Here is a 14,211-nt window from a genome sequence, read left to right as displayed (position 1 = left end):
TCTTCATATTTCTTTTTTAAATGATTCATGCTATCACACCACATGTACTTATATACTTCACCTTCTATTGGTCCAAATTTTGGTCTTATTGATACTCTTGATATTTAAATCTTGTCTTAAAGTTTTACAAATTTTATTTTCAAATCTTTCATCTCTTGTATAATTTCATTAACAATCTTTCTTTCTTTCTTTCTTTCTTTCTTTGATGTAGTTATTAAAGATTGAACTATAAACGGAGGATGATTAATAGTCATTTTTATCTTAGATATTTGTAATGGTCTTAAAATATCTATCCTATCTTTTTTCCTTTTTCTTTTTCTTTTCTCTTTAAATATCTATCCTATCTTTTTTCTTCTTATTTTTTATTTTCAAGAAAAATCTCTAACTTCTTTTGTAACTCTCTATGAGCCGCTTAAAGAAAAAGCTCCATTTTTTTTGGATTTAGAAATTGCCTCTCCTTCTTTGATAAATGAGAATATTTTATTTCAACTTCTCTCAATAATATCATTGCTTAAAGCCCCTTCTTAGATCTTTCAATCCATTCAAAAAATGACTTTTTTGTAACTCAATCACTATCTTCCAAAAAACATTCATCCTTCAATGCTTAAGAAAATTACTTCCATGATTCTTTAAAATATCTTATAATACCTTATAATATCTTTGAATAATCAATTTTATCAACAACTTCATGTAAAGCTTTATTTGTCATATCATCTTTATTATATTTAATCTATTATTATTTCATAAATAGAGCAAATGACTCAAACATATTTAGAGTTGGGATCAAAATACATATCATATCCTCTACTTGTAGCTCCACTTTCAACTCTACTTAAAATACCAATTGAAGTACCACCCAAAGTCCCTCCTTCTATTCTCTTGTCTTCTTTTTTTATAATTCAAATAAACAAAAAAAATCCAAACACCTTCCATCTAAAGCATTATAAATTTTGGATTCACCAAATTATGTCATATTTTGCAAAGTTTGCTTTAAAATGCACCAAGCACCTAGCTATAGAAGGTAAAATAGAACTTGCAATAAGAAAATTTTTAAAATTTTAATAAAACCTTAAATAAAGTCCAATTAAATTATTAAAATCCTAATCAATATTTAATTAAATTCCAAAAGAGTCTTAAAGAGCTTATAAAAAAATATAATTTTTTTATGAAATAATCTTAACTATATATATATATATATATATATATAATTTTAAAAAAATAATAAAATAAAAATCTTAATAAAATAATAAAAATAAATTTTTAAAAATATCAAAAATAGAAATTTCAATTGAATCCTAATCAAATCCAAATAAAATCTTTAATAAATCTTAACCAAATTCTAAACCAATTCTAATCAAGCTCTAAACAAATCTTAAATCCTAAATCAAATCTTAATGAAACCTTAAATTGTCACGGACATACTCATGTAAGCTAGCAATTACATATACAAATAGGTAGAAGTAAGTAAAAGTAGATAAAAGTAAGTTAATTCTATAGTATTTAATATAGAAGCTTTCTAGAAGCTTCATAGACGCTGCTTTGACTTCATAGGTGTCTTTAATTGACTTTTTGGATTAGAAACGTCGTCAACAAGTTGGCCATGTGCCACACATATTGTTAACTTGAAGATCAAGCTAATTATGTGGCCCACACGTAGAAAAACTTGCCTTGTAAGTCAAGGCATGTGTCCTACAAAGTCAACACATATTGGAGGTCCTATAGAACATCGCCGCATAGCCTTTAGTTAGATAGTATATATAGAGATAAGAGTGAAGCCTTCTTCACTCTTGTCAACTCCTTTCTTGCTTCTAGTCTAGTTTCAAGGGTCTCTAGTTTTCTTGTCTTTTTGCAATAGCCATTCCAGTTTCTCTTTCAATATACATACTTGTTTATTTATATTTTGTTACCTTTCTTTGAGTGAAGGCTCACTTGTCTGAATTGCTTTTTCATCGAGTTCTTGTCTTTGACATAAATCAATCTTAAGCAAATCTTAAATAAATCCGAAATAAATTTTAAACCAATTCTAAACCAATTTTTAAAAAATTCTAATCAAATCCTAAATCTAAAAAAAATTAAAATAATTCTTTTAAAAAATTAAAACCTCAACAATTAATAATTAAACTATTGATATCAACTCAAAATTTTCACACTATTCATTAACTTAGTTAAAAATAAGAATAAGAAAAATGAGATGAATTAAAAGAAATATAAGATAATCGATTTGGATGTTGAGCAACCTTCTTCTTCAACCTTGATGCTAAACTTTCAATACCAATATCTCCTTCTCAAACAATTGAATTGCTTTCAAAATTTATATAAATCTTGATAATCAAGTATACTATTCATACAAATAATTTTCACTTCAATCCAATTAGCAAACTACTGAGGACCTTAGAAATTCTTATTAGCCCTCAAACTTTGATTTTTGAGACTTCAACCTACTTGAACTTCAATAACCTTCAGCCTAACCATTTAATTAAGTTCAAATTCATTATACATATTTAACACAACTATACTCACAAATCCACAAATTTTTACTTACAGATCTATTAAAAAACTTAGAAAATTGTCCAAATATCAACTCTATTTTATTTCACAAAACCAAAGTTGTTACAAACTCAAATCCTTCAAAATTAATATTCAAAAAAGTCTAACCAAATTTACTCTCACATCCTATTCTTTTATTTGTAAAAAAATCCCAAAAATAATATAGAAGCTTGGTTTTGTATTTTAAGGTCTAATTTCAATCTTGATTGGCAACTACTTCTCTTTGTGTATCAATTCTTATTTTTTAGACATAACTTTTGCTAAAATCAACTCCTAACTTCTTTTTATATATACCTATATCTTTTATTTTCTAATCTATCTTATTTTACCTTATTTATGGCCATACAAAGTAAATAGAATCCATTTTCATAATATGCAATTCTAATACAACAAGATTTTACTACTTGTCTAATTTTTACCTATATTTTTTTATTATAATTTTTAATTAAGTTCTTCTATAATAAAACTTTTTTTCTTTTAATTAAATGGTTGTATTATTATATAATAAAATTCTATAGGACCTATATCATATTTCTAATTTACGAGATATATGTCTTAACTTATAAAATAAGTTTTTTATATGTACGCCACATGATTAGATTGTACTTTAAACTACAAATACATACATGTGGCTGACTTATTAGTTGAATTTTCAATCTATTAATCACCTATAGATATGTTTAAAGGTAAAATTGCATCTATGAAGCTTCTCTATAAGATATTATCAAATTAATCTATTTTTACCTACTTCTATCTATATATGTTATCTAGATAATTATAAGAATAAATATATATTTGTGACAATACGTGTTTTGTCTTGATTCTTTTTTTATAGACCACTTAAGTACGATGGTCAATGTTGAAGCAAGTTTGTAAAAGAGCATATCAATTCAACTAATTTGGAACAAGAAATTTGAGACAAACAGGAAGCTTATCAAATTTTGGAATGAAGGGAAGGCATGGCCAAAACTATTCATTTATCACCTTGCTTTAGAGAAGAAATATATAGTCCAAAAGAACTTTTTTTAATTTGCATAAGGAACTAACTAAAACTATGGAAAGGCAAAAGAAAAATGAGGTGTTAAATTCTTTAACTGTGCAGTTGTGTCTGCACAAAACATATGGTTTGTTCTTACTCTGATTCTATATAGATAATATTATAGTACCTCGGGATTGGGATTCAAAAACTACAAAACATTTCCAAAAGATGTGAGAGGACAATGTCTAAATGAGCCATTTTGAAGATCTTTTCATATGTTGCCTACATAAATGGACAAAGAAAAAAGTAAGTTTCTAAACCACCTATGTCTACTGCATTTGAATTAGCTTTAAAACCATATTAACTTATCATATAACATGATAAGTTGAGAAGTTTATTTTTGAAGTGAATCATGAAATTATTTCAGCGTCTTCCAAATTGTCTATCTCAAGTAGGAAGGAAAAGTAAGAATTCCTTGAACTTGAAGACATGTTGGCATACATACAACACAAAGCTTACTATGCAAGGTTTTTGGTGGAGAATTCTACACACCTTGCCAATGTGAAGTTCAGTAAGGAAGCAAAAAAAAATTCAGACAAGAAAGTAATTCAAAGAAAAAACTATGTTCCTTTGGAAGCAAGTTCTTTGGAATTGGTGTCCTCTATGACAGATTATAGTGTTAGAAGAAGATGTGTCTACACACAGTTCAAGGTCGAATCTCGTTGAATAGAGGGAGTATTCCGTAACAATGGACAATTGAGACTTGCAGTGATGTACTTTCAGACAGTGACAGCCTTCTCAGCAAGCCAGTTCACCCTCTAACGATTGACAACATAGCAGCGAAGGTCTCTACGTAGTCCACTTCGAAGGAGTTCAAATAGAAATTAGAGTGACTGTGTCGGTACCGTCGTAAAACCTACAGGACTGATGCAGATTGACTCTGCGAGACTGAAAGACAGCGACGGTGTTTCTCGTGCAAAATCACAACCGAGTGCAAAGCTGGAAGAAGACAGAAACGAGAATATATGGCACTTAATCGTATGCAAGACAATTATCGGCAGTGAGGATTGATGGACATTCTCGCCGAACAACCAACACTAATAATGATCGCAAACCCAGAAAGCAGCTATAGCACAGGATACACATGTCCCATTTTACGTGCGTACCCAGCCTTTCACTCACAAAGGAGAGGTTACACACTAGACCGCAAAGGATCAACATATACCTTCCATGGGGTAGTCTATAAATGAAGAGTAAATACAATAGTCTAACAATTGAGGCCCTTGGGCTGCACTTTCAGCAAAGAGCATTTAGAGAATCAGCAAATTTGGACCTTTTCATGAACAAAGATTACTTAAGTACGGTACACCCCATTACATTTTCTACCCTTTACATGAGATATCTTTCAATCTGCCCTACACCGTCTCGCAACCCATTGATTCATTCTTTTGAGGTACAAGCCTTCGATGGAAGACTCGACTACCTCGTGTAAAGTCGTGCAACGCTAGACAGCTAGCGACAGTACTTAGTTTCTCGTAGAAAATGCCCACGCTTGCTGGCTACTGTTACGAGCCTTCTTCAAATAGAACATTTTGAAGATGCCTTATTAACTTTCTGGGGATGAATGCTCCTCGGAGGAGGAATATAATGTAGAACAATGTCATGCAACAAAAGAACTGTGTCGTATCATTTGAACCCCAAGGTGATAATCCATAATTCCTCGTGGGAGGAATTTCGTATCTGAAGGAATCATCAGAAACCGCCTGCTTCAGCAATCCAAAAGCGCCATTAAGGACCACGTGTTATTACAAAAATGCTCTCCTTTATGTTTTACACTGCGGATAATCACGTGCAGTTGCATCCGGAAATGTGCTGTATTCGTAGAAGTACTGGGATCACGTGCTATTACATATTTGCCAGTATATCATAATGCCTGGTCTCGAAAAATAACTGAAACTGACTCTTAACCTGTTTGCAAAATAAACCAGGGTAACTGATGCCGGTCAAAATAAAATGACGATTGAATTTAAGCACCCACTGCAGTTGAAAACCTAGTGATAACAAAAATCAACATCACAATTGTACTACTCTCCAAATCCGGTTGTGGTGAGAATGGCCGAAAATGTATGTCCTGCAAATCATACTAGAAGAGGAACAACAATTCTAGAGGTCCACCTATGCTGAGCTCTACAAGCTTGTGCGTACGCAGGAGAAAGGCGAAATGGTGCAGCAACGACACTGAAGACATAGACGAAAAAGTGAAACATTCTTTCCAGCATCTAATACAGTGAATTGCACCCAGCTTAGTGAAACTCTAAGAGTAGCTTCATTACAAGGTAGCGTCTTTTTGGTGCAAATTCTGGACCATTACCATCATCCAGAAGTTCCAGCCTGATGCCGCAAATCCTGGCATAAGTGCTTCTATTCCCACATGTTCAAGAGCATTACAGTACGAAAGTGTACCTCGAGTTAGACATGGATTCGCAGACTTGCGCTTCGTTGTGAACGATTATTCTGAGAGTCACCATGCCTCCGCGAAGCACTTATGTCTGGACAAAACCGCTCTGATTCACCAGTGAAGTACTTGCATTGGGATTCGTCGACATCTGAGTACGACGTTGAGTTGTTAAATACCATAGCCGACGAATTCCTCCTAGAGCACGACGTAGAACGCCGGAGCCTCAGGACTGAAGAGATTTTCTTAGCCATGCGACTCGCCAGAGTGGACGACGCACTCGACTTCTTCTCCTCTCTTGACTTCTCGTCCTTGGCTCTGCCGACAGAGAGGCCCAAGAGACTGTAGTCGTTTCCTGAGAAAGACATTTCGTTGCATAACAAGCAGAACTGAGCAATTAGAAATTACCTTCACTTCTAACACCTACCACCTTCACAAACATCTGTCAACAAACGACCTAGCAACCACCCACCACTGCACATTGATTGGGCATGGCTCCGTTGTGCACCCTCCAGGGCACCTTTGTGGCATGTACATAAGATCCCCGTGCAGGAGTCCCAACCAAAGATTACCGAACCAAGGTCCAGATGCATGCAACGAGAATCTAGCAGCAATTGCCGCTTTTGGAAACTCAAACGTCTAGGGGTGTGAGCTCCTTTCTCTTCGCTGTTCAGTTTCAGTCCATCCGTTTACTGTTGGACCTACTCACTGCACCCTCCACCTGGCGTGGTGCTAAACATGGAAACAAATTCTGCTAACCACATTCAATGAACGAGCATCCACGTATTCCAAGCAAAACAGTGTCCAGGGAACGCCACGAGCACATAGCCGGTTTCGACTGCGCTGGTGTTGATCCGATCCCGGTATTATGCTCCGACGCACCAAGTTTACCCAAATCTTACCTTCGATCTGCCCCTACTTCATATGGGGCAGACATAAATAGAAGCATTATTCTGAGACCACCTTCGTCCGATTCCTGCGATGTGGAGATCGATTGGGCACGACCAGTGGGTAAGTTGCCAGGACTGAATGTGTCGGTTGTGCATCCCAGATCGAGTGATTCAAATGCGAGCTCTCGGATGAATACCGTCTCACGATCTCCCTCAAAGAATAAGGGAATCGGCTTAGCTTCTGCGCTGCTTGTGGGTACCTTCGAGGCAATAGTCGAGGTGGAATCCAGTGCTACGACATTACGCTTTAATTTCATAGTATTGGGGGGAAACTGAATGAGTAATGGAAACCATCCAGTCACTGCATTTTAGAAGAACGGATTTCAACGGACAGGGATAAACCACCTATATTAAGACTTTGGGAAATTCTCAAAATTTTCATCATAAATGCGCACAATTGTTGCATTCTTAACGGTGTTGCATTTGTGAAATAGGTAAGTAATGCATTCAGCGTTCTACCAAAATCATGTTTAAATCAAACATTATGTATACAACCGCAAACATTCTTGCCATGCACGCTAGTTCCTTTCCACATGCTGGTTTATTCAATTACGGTCGTAGAAGACGAAGTTGAAAAAGCAGCCACAATAGCGCTACATTCAAAGGTCCCACCGAGATTTGAACTCGGGTATTTGGATTCAAAGTCCAAAGTCGTAACCACTGGGCCATAGGACCCCAGGAACCGCTTCTGAAGTTCTGATAGCAATCGAGTGCGGGGACTAATAAAAAAAATAATTTCTAATCAACCCCTATAGACAATGTTCACACTCAATCCCACAATGTAATCTTAATTTTTTTCCGAGAACTGAGTGATCTTTTAGTGAAGACGAGCATAGGATTCTGTCAGGAATAAACCATGCTCTCTTTGATGTTATTGGCGAAAATGTGATATGTGTTGAGGAGCAGTGAAAAGCAAGCAACTTGGACATGCTGTTGTTGAGAAAATTTGCAGTATGGAAAGAAATGTCTACGAGGATTGTGGCGAGGACCGACAATGTTGTAATGACTTCATGCGAGCTGGCACCTTGCGCTACCCCATCTCCGTCGCTTGAGCATGAACACTCTCCACGTCTCGGTTCAAAACGAAACTTGGCAGTGATTTACAGAAATCAATTATTGATCTGTGTAACTACCCTTGCAACAATACCAATTAATCAACGCGTTCACGCCCCATCAACACTGACCTAATTTGCACTGCATTTTGCACTGTGCCCTCGGATCAAAAACTCACTGCATTTGTGGATTTAGGACCCCATTTGAAACCCTGACAGGGAGAAAGCTTCTACTCAAGAAAAGCAAAGATCTGACTTCTCAGGAACGAAAGGTTGAAGCAGCAATGGACTCCACCTAAAGCAACTTGAAGGTAGTTACCAAGACCGTGTTGCTTTTGCCAACTTCTGGCATTGGCAAGCTAGCACTCCTCATGACAGCCTAAAAATCAAAAACCAAGAAAAAGAAAAGGAAGATTCATGTAAAATTGTCACAAAGATCTTCTCTTTCCATCCCGAACATTGAGAATTGATTTTTCCTAATCGATCAAAATACTACAATAGTTACGTAGTTCTACAAATTTTGAAATGTCCTTACAAAATGCCTACCCTGCAACGAAGTTTCAGTACTCGTGCATCCTTCGCGAACATTTCACCACCATGTGGAGAGCCGTCATTCCACCAAATAAATTGAATGTGGTGGCCCACCAATCAATTGGCACTATCAGCTTGACCTGATTCACTTCTCTTCGGCCTCCTCCACATCAACTCTCCCGTTCTTGCTCCCATGGCTTCCTATCCTGGACAAGGTCTTGCTAAGTTTGCGCCAATACAACCCAAATTGGGATCCCGGCTGTTCGTGGGCAGAAATGGAGCAGTTCTCATTGTGATTCTCAAGATAAGAGGCCGCCTCCATCTCTATTTGGGCGATTCGCACTGACCCAAGCAGTTTCTCTGGCAACTCGTCGTCAGTCTGTGCTTCAATGAGGAAGGCCATGTCAACGGATACGGTCGTGACGTAGCCCAGAGCCAAATGTAAGATTGCATTAGCCACAGTGGAGGAACTGATATCCACGTCAATTTCCAGATAGTTAGGTCCATTAATGTACCGACATGTGAGAGCTCTACCCAACAAGCATGCGGTGTGATTTCCTGCCGCTGCTTTGACGATCCAAGGACCCTTCACAATCCGATTGACTAGTTTAAACCTACTATTCCAAAACGCGTCGTTTCCGTGGATGAAGCGGTGCAACAAGGAACCCTCAACAATGGGCTCGTCCGTCATGAAGTAGAACACGGCGCTGTGGTGTTTCTTGCTTGAGACCTGCAAATTGATGGCCAAGATGAACGATGTCTTGCGCGCCTCTTCGCTTAACTTCTGAAGCACTTGCATCACCCTATTCTCAGGATGCGCCAGCACATGATCAAGCTTCGCATTAGACCGCAACCAATCGACGCCCAAAGGCTCCAGCAGCATTTCCGAGCACGGCACCTTCACCTTCTTCTGGAAATAATTCGCCCCGCGCACCATAAACAAACCAGCTGGCGGTGACGCCCATCCATGCACTCCATCATCCCGGAGCTCCACATTCCGCAAAGAGCCCCCCTCCCGCACTTCCTTCACCCAATCCTTTTCCTTTCTAACATTCTTTTCGTGCACCACGTACTCCATACCTTCTCCTTCGACAGCTAGCCCAGCAACGGAGCAAGAGCGTGCATCCTCTGGCTCCGCCTACTTTCTCTCATACTGCTTCAACGTGATATTTCTGCCAATTCTTCAAATCTTCCATTTCACGTACTCCTTAAAAGTATCACCTCAACGCCTCCAGACGCTAAAAATTCAAAACACTGCAAAACTGCCGCTCCAAAACCACTACAATCCTCAAATGACGACCATCTGAACAAACACGTTCAACAGCTACATCCTCCTAGCACTTCTCACTAAATACAAAAAAACAAAAAATTCAAATGATGGAATCGGACGTATACAACCGCCTTTCTCATCCTCACACCTTATGGCTTTCTGTGAACTGCCTGTGATGTTTCCGCCCAGTGTCACCCTCTCTTGTGATTGTAGCTGCCCCACCAACTGGGGTCTTCTGACGACACCTCCAGATACCAAGATACCTACATTCCGACAAAAGCTCATTCGGCTTTTTGCTGGGTCAGAACACAATCGTGTCAGAAATCCCATATAAATTCCCGGTGCCCTCTTGCACACTTCCCTCCTATCCCCCTTACTTCAATATTCCAATGATCTGTTCCCACCTGCCAAACGGCGAGGTATCATAAAATCAAAACACTCCAAAAGTTTAAAGATTCAACAACTGTGACCAACACTCGAAGCATTCTTCGTCGCACTATGGAAGCTTTCCAGAGGAGTTCCTTCAGCGAACGACTATACGTAACCCACGGAAAACAATATAAACTCCCCAGGTGGTCATTTCCGAAAATAAATCCAGCCAAACCACCCTCTGCAATAGAAACCATAGCGAAGGAGGCATTCTGTTTCCAGTTTCACGCCTGCCAAGTGGTATTCCAGGGATTCAAATAGAAACCCAGTGCTTCTGGCTTCCACGAACGGCAATAAAATAACGCCACTGTTCTCTAGTCACCATGGCTACACAGGGTCCAAGTTTTCCTGTAGCATTGCTTTCTACAGGAAGGAATTCTTCGGTGGCTTTTCGAGATCCTTCGTCGTGGCCCCTGTTTCCGCACAACACATGTGAGGAAAACACGCTGTAAAAATGAATGTAGGGTAAGGGGCCGCAGTGCACCGTAGATGGATGAATTATTCTTCAGTATCCCCGATTTCTCATCTCTGTGGACAGAGTGGAGGATGGAGGTTGGTTCACCGTGGCTAAGTGAGGGGGGATTTTATTGCCGTGGCTTGATTCCGTGGTGCTATGCCCCACCAGCTTTGCCTGTTTGTTGTATAATGGGCTTGTGGTACTTGTGGGGAGATTTTTACGGCAACATTGTTGTGACCCATCTATTGAATTGTTAGCTCTTGCTTCTTAATGCTTCTTGCTTGTGAGGTGCTTGTTCTGTTTTTTATTTTATGAGTGCAATAATATGACATTGTGATGGCCCTTCTACTGCAAGACTTGGAGTGTGCATATTGGGGTTTTCTTGTACAGATAATTGATGTAAAAAGTATGTAGTTTGTGTTTTGATGTTTACATATAAAGAAATCAATAAATCTATTTTTTGAAATTTTACATTATTTTCTAACTTATCACAATATATTATGTATTCTATTCTTTGTATTTGATATAATATACATATTTTTAAAACATAGAATAAAAATTTCATAGATATATTCTTTTATTAATTTCTTTATTCAGTTATTATATATATATATATATATATATATATATATATAATAAATTAACATATAAACATAGAATTCATCAAAGTATAATTCTATGTATATGTATAGGATTGATGAATTCTTTTGTTAATAATTTTTTATAAAAAAATCAAAACACAAAGTTGTACAACTATGTCTCTAAATACTTCACTATTAGTGAATATATAATAGTATTGAAAATCATTAAAAAATAACTTTTAACAAAATTTTATTTATATTTTAAAATTTCATATAATTACAAAAATCCAACATACATCTATATGATATCATGCCATCATTGTATAAAAGTTAGATTTATTGGATTTCAAAGATCAACGGCTTTTTATTTAATTATTTTTAAATTTATAACATTCAATGCAAAAAAAATATTTATTTTTATATTTTTTCTTCTTAAATTAAATAGGATTTTAATTTTTAATTTTATGTAACACATGTATCTAATTATATTATTTGTGGATTTATTTTTAGAAATTGTTATTACTTTCTATGGAAAATATTTTAAAATTTTAGCTAGCCACTCCAATAATTTTTTACAAAGACTCTAAAGTACTTTGGCATATAAATAAATTAATAATGTATAATTTATCAACTATAACTTATTAATTTTTTTTTTAGAGGCAATGATTACAACAATTTTTTTTATTCTAAATATATAAAACATTTTACAATGCATAATTTTTATTTGACATATAATACTAAATAGATTATTTTGGTAAATAGAGTTTGAAACAAGGTACAAAGTATTTCACAACTATGCACTTCGTGCCTCAAAAGAGGCGTAAAACATATGCCACTTTGAATGGCATATTTGCAAAACTTTATAGATTCATCCATCTCCAAAAGTTCAATGTTTGATGCAGCTGATTATTTTCTTAAATCTATAGTTGCATTTATTGCAACCACTAGGCATCATAGTTTATATTTAAAAAGCATCACAGCTTCTGTTCTTCTTTTTATTATTTATGTTATCTGAATCAAGATAAACACTCTGTACAAATTGTCACAATCAACATTCATACGAATGTGAATTTGTCTTGTCATACAAAGCGAAATTGAAGTTTGAACTTCGTATCAATCTTTTAGGGAATATTATCAAAGTAATATGATATAGCAAGGTTAACTCAAATCAAAGATGAGACCTAAATGAGTTAACTAAAATTCGTAACACACATTCATGAGCTATTCAAGATTGATGTAGTCATAAGAACGTGTAACTGCGTTAATGATCGAATCATGGTGTACAAACGATTATCTGATAAAAACACCAGAAACAACTGTCTTAATTGTTTCTGCCAGAAACGCCAGAATTCTATCAAATTGAGAAAAAGTAAAAATTGTTACTCCACTTTCTTGCACCCAATTCATCACTTGAGCGGCAAAGGAAACAGATTCTTAAACAACTATTCAGACTTCACTACAGGAACATCCTGGGAGCCGCAGCATCAAAAGCCTGTCGAATAGTACTCCTAGTATGAATATGGTGACCATAATTCATGGAGGTTCATGACGACAAAAAACAGGCACAAGCATGTGGATTATTCAATATGACACTTGATCGATGTTCAGAGTGGAAACTCAATGGAGTTGAAGTAATCCGGATGCTAGAAAAGTAATCCCCATGCACATCCTTGGAATCTTCCCAAAATCGTAAACTAATTCACATTCTCCAGGACATACGGGAAGATCCACCAGCAACTGTCGCCCGCTGACCTGATCGCACACCCTAAACTGCGCTATCATTTCCGTCACTGCAAAAACATGCAATAGCATGGATTCTTCGAGAACATAAATAATTGCCCATGAATCAAGTGTTAAGTACAATATTCATGTCATCCAACAGACCATGAGTATAAGAAAGACCGCAACAGCAAACCCCTAGAAGCCATACTGTGCAAGTATGGCCTTAAAGCCGCAATCATCCAAAAGATAACTAAGACCAGTCACAACCCCTCCCAAGCTCTATCAAAGTAGGGCATTTCACACATGAGGCAAAAACGATGCGTTTGTGGAAAATTTGGGAACAAGACCTTCAATTTGCGCAATCCCAAGTTCAAGAATTGATTCACTAAACTCTAATTTACAACAAGAAAAGGAAACTGAGCGAATTCAGCTCCTATTCTACAACGCCTCAACTCCTCCCACACTTCTTCTCAGTCCTCTACATGTTCTCCTCCTGGTGGGTGAGGATGATGCAGTCGCTGGCTGGGTAAGCCACGCAGGTCAGCACGAAACCATCATCAATCTGAGAGTCATCCAAAAAACTCTGGTCACTCTGGTCAACCTCTCCGGCCTTGATTATACCGGCGCAAGAGGAGCAAGCTCCGGCACGGCAGGAGTAAGGCAGGTCCATTCCGGCCCTTTCAGCGGCATCCAGCACGTACTCCTCGTCAGAGCATTCGACGACATTTTCCGCTCCAGTCTCCCCGTCCAGGAAGGTGACCTTGTAGGTGGCCATGCAGGTAAGGCGGCCCATGCTCCTGCTCTTCAAACCGAAAGCCTTCGCCACGGACACCGACGAGGGGCGCACGTTGGCGACCTTGGAGACGGGGGCAATGGATGCCACAGGCACAATGCTGGTCATAGCTGCGGCGGCCATGGCGATTGACGGAGAATGAAAGGCGGAGACGGCGAGGGAGAGAGAGAGTGAGAGGAAGGAAGACTGGATAGCGTGTGGAGAGCTCGTGGCTAAGTGGAAATACACAATTGGGGCGGTGTGGAGGCCGTCCCACAGAATAAGAAGCCCTGCTAGTAGGCAGGGGCGTTGCCACTGGGCTAGACTGTGTGTCTGTGTGGGTCAGTCTCTGCTTGGCTGGTTCTGAGGTGGGACCCTCCCCACAATCCTTCCTTTAAAACCCAATCTCCTTTTGAGAGGCCCGGAGGAACTCTCCTCAACTCCCTTCAACTCCTCCTCGTCCTCG

General features: G+C 37.7%; 3 protein-coding genes and 1 non-coding gene across 4 annotated transcripts; all 4 read right to left on the bottom strand.

Annotated features, from left to right (window-relative positions):
• Nucleotides 1–4,737: 4,737 nt before the first annotated feature.
• Nucleotides 4,738–6,589, bottom strand: LOC112280968 (uncharacterized). Its single transcript, XM_090249597.1, has 3 exons — nucleotides 6,454–6,589; nucleotides 5,990–6,336; nucleotides 4,738–5,494 (listed from the first exon to the last, which is right to left on the bottom strand). Exons 1-2 carry the CDS (start codon nucleotides 6,572–6,574, stop codon nucleotides 5,996–5,998), a joined length of 462 nt encoding a protein of 153 aa, XP_090105723.1. The 5' UTR covers nucleotides 6,575–6,589; the 3' UTR covers nucleotides 4,738–5,494; nucleotides 5,990–5,995.
• Nucleotides 6,590–7,534: 945 nt separating this feature from the next.
• On the bottom strand, nucleotides 7,535–7,606 carry TRNAQ-UUG (transfer RNA glutamine (anticodon UUG)). Its single transcript has one exon. It is a non-coding gene; the product is annotated as a tRNA-Gln (tRNA).
• A 797-nt stretch (nucleotides 7,607–8,403) lies between these two features.
• On the bottom strand, nucleotides 8,404–10,499 carry LOC112280844 (protein ENHANCED DISEASE RESISTANCE 2). The gene is made up of 2 exons (XM_024516727.3): nucleotides 9,933–10,499; nucleotides 8,404–9,776 (listed from the first exon to the last, which is right to left on the bottom strand). Exon 2 carries the CDS (start codon nucleotides 9,590–9,592, stop codon nucleotides 8,660–8,662), a length of 933 nt encoding a protein of 310 aa, XP_024372495.1. The 5' UTR covers nucleotides 9,593–9,776; nucleotides 9,933–10,499; the 3' UTR covers nucleotides 8,404–8,659.
• A 2,796-nt stretch (nucleotides 10,500–13,295) lies between these two features.
• On the bottom strand, nucleotides 13,296–13,986 carry LOC112281860 (ferredoxin, chloroplastic). Its single transcript, XM_024518816.2, has one exon. It carries the CDS (start codon nucleotides 13,887–13,889, stop codon nucleotides 13,452–13,454), a length of 438 nt encoding a protein of 145 aa, XP_024374584.1. The 5' UTR covers nucleotides 13,890–13,986; the 3' UTR covers nucleotides 13,296–13,451.
• Nucleotides 13,987–14,211: the final 225 nt, after the last annotated feature.

Source organism: Physcomitrium patens, chromosome 4 (assembly GCF_059467195.1).
Source record: "Physcomitrium patens ecotype Gransden chromosome 4, ASM5946719v1, whole genome shotgun sequence".
Classification (NCBI taxonomy): Eukaryota; Viridiplantae; Streptophyta; class Bryopsida; order Funariales; family Funariaceae; genus Physcomitrium; species Physcomitrium patens.
This window is presented reverse-complemented; position numbering and strand designations above follow the sequence as displayed.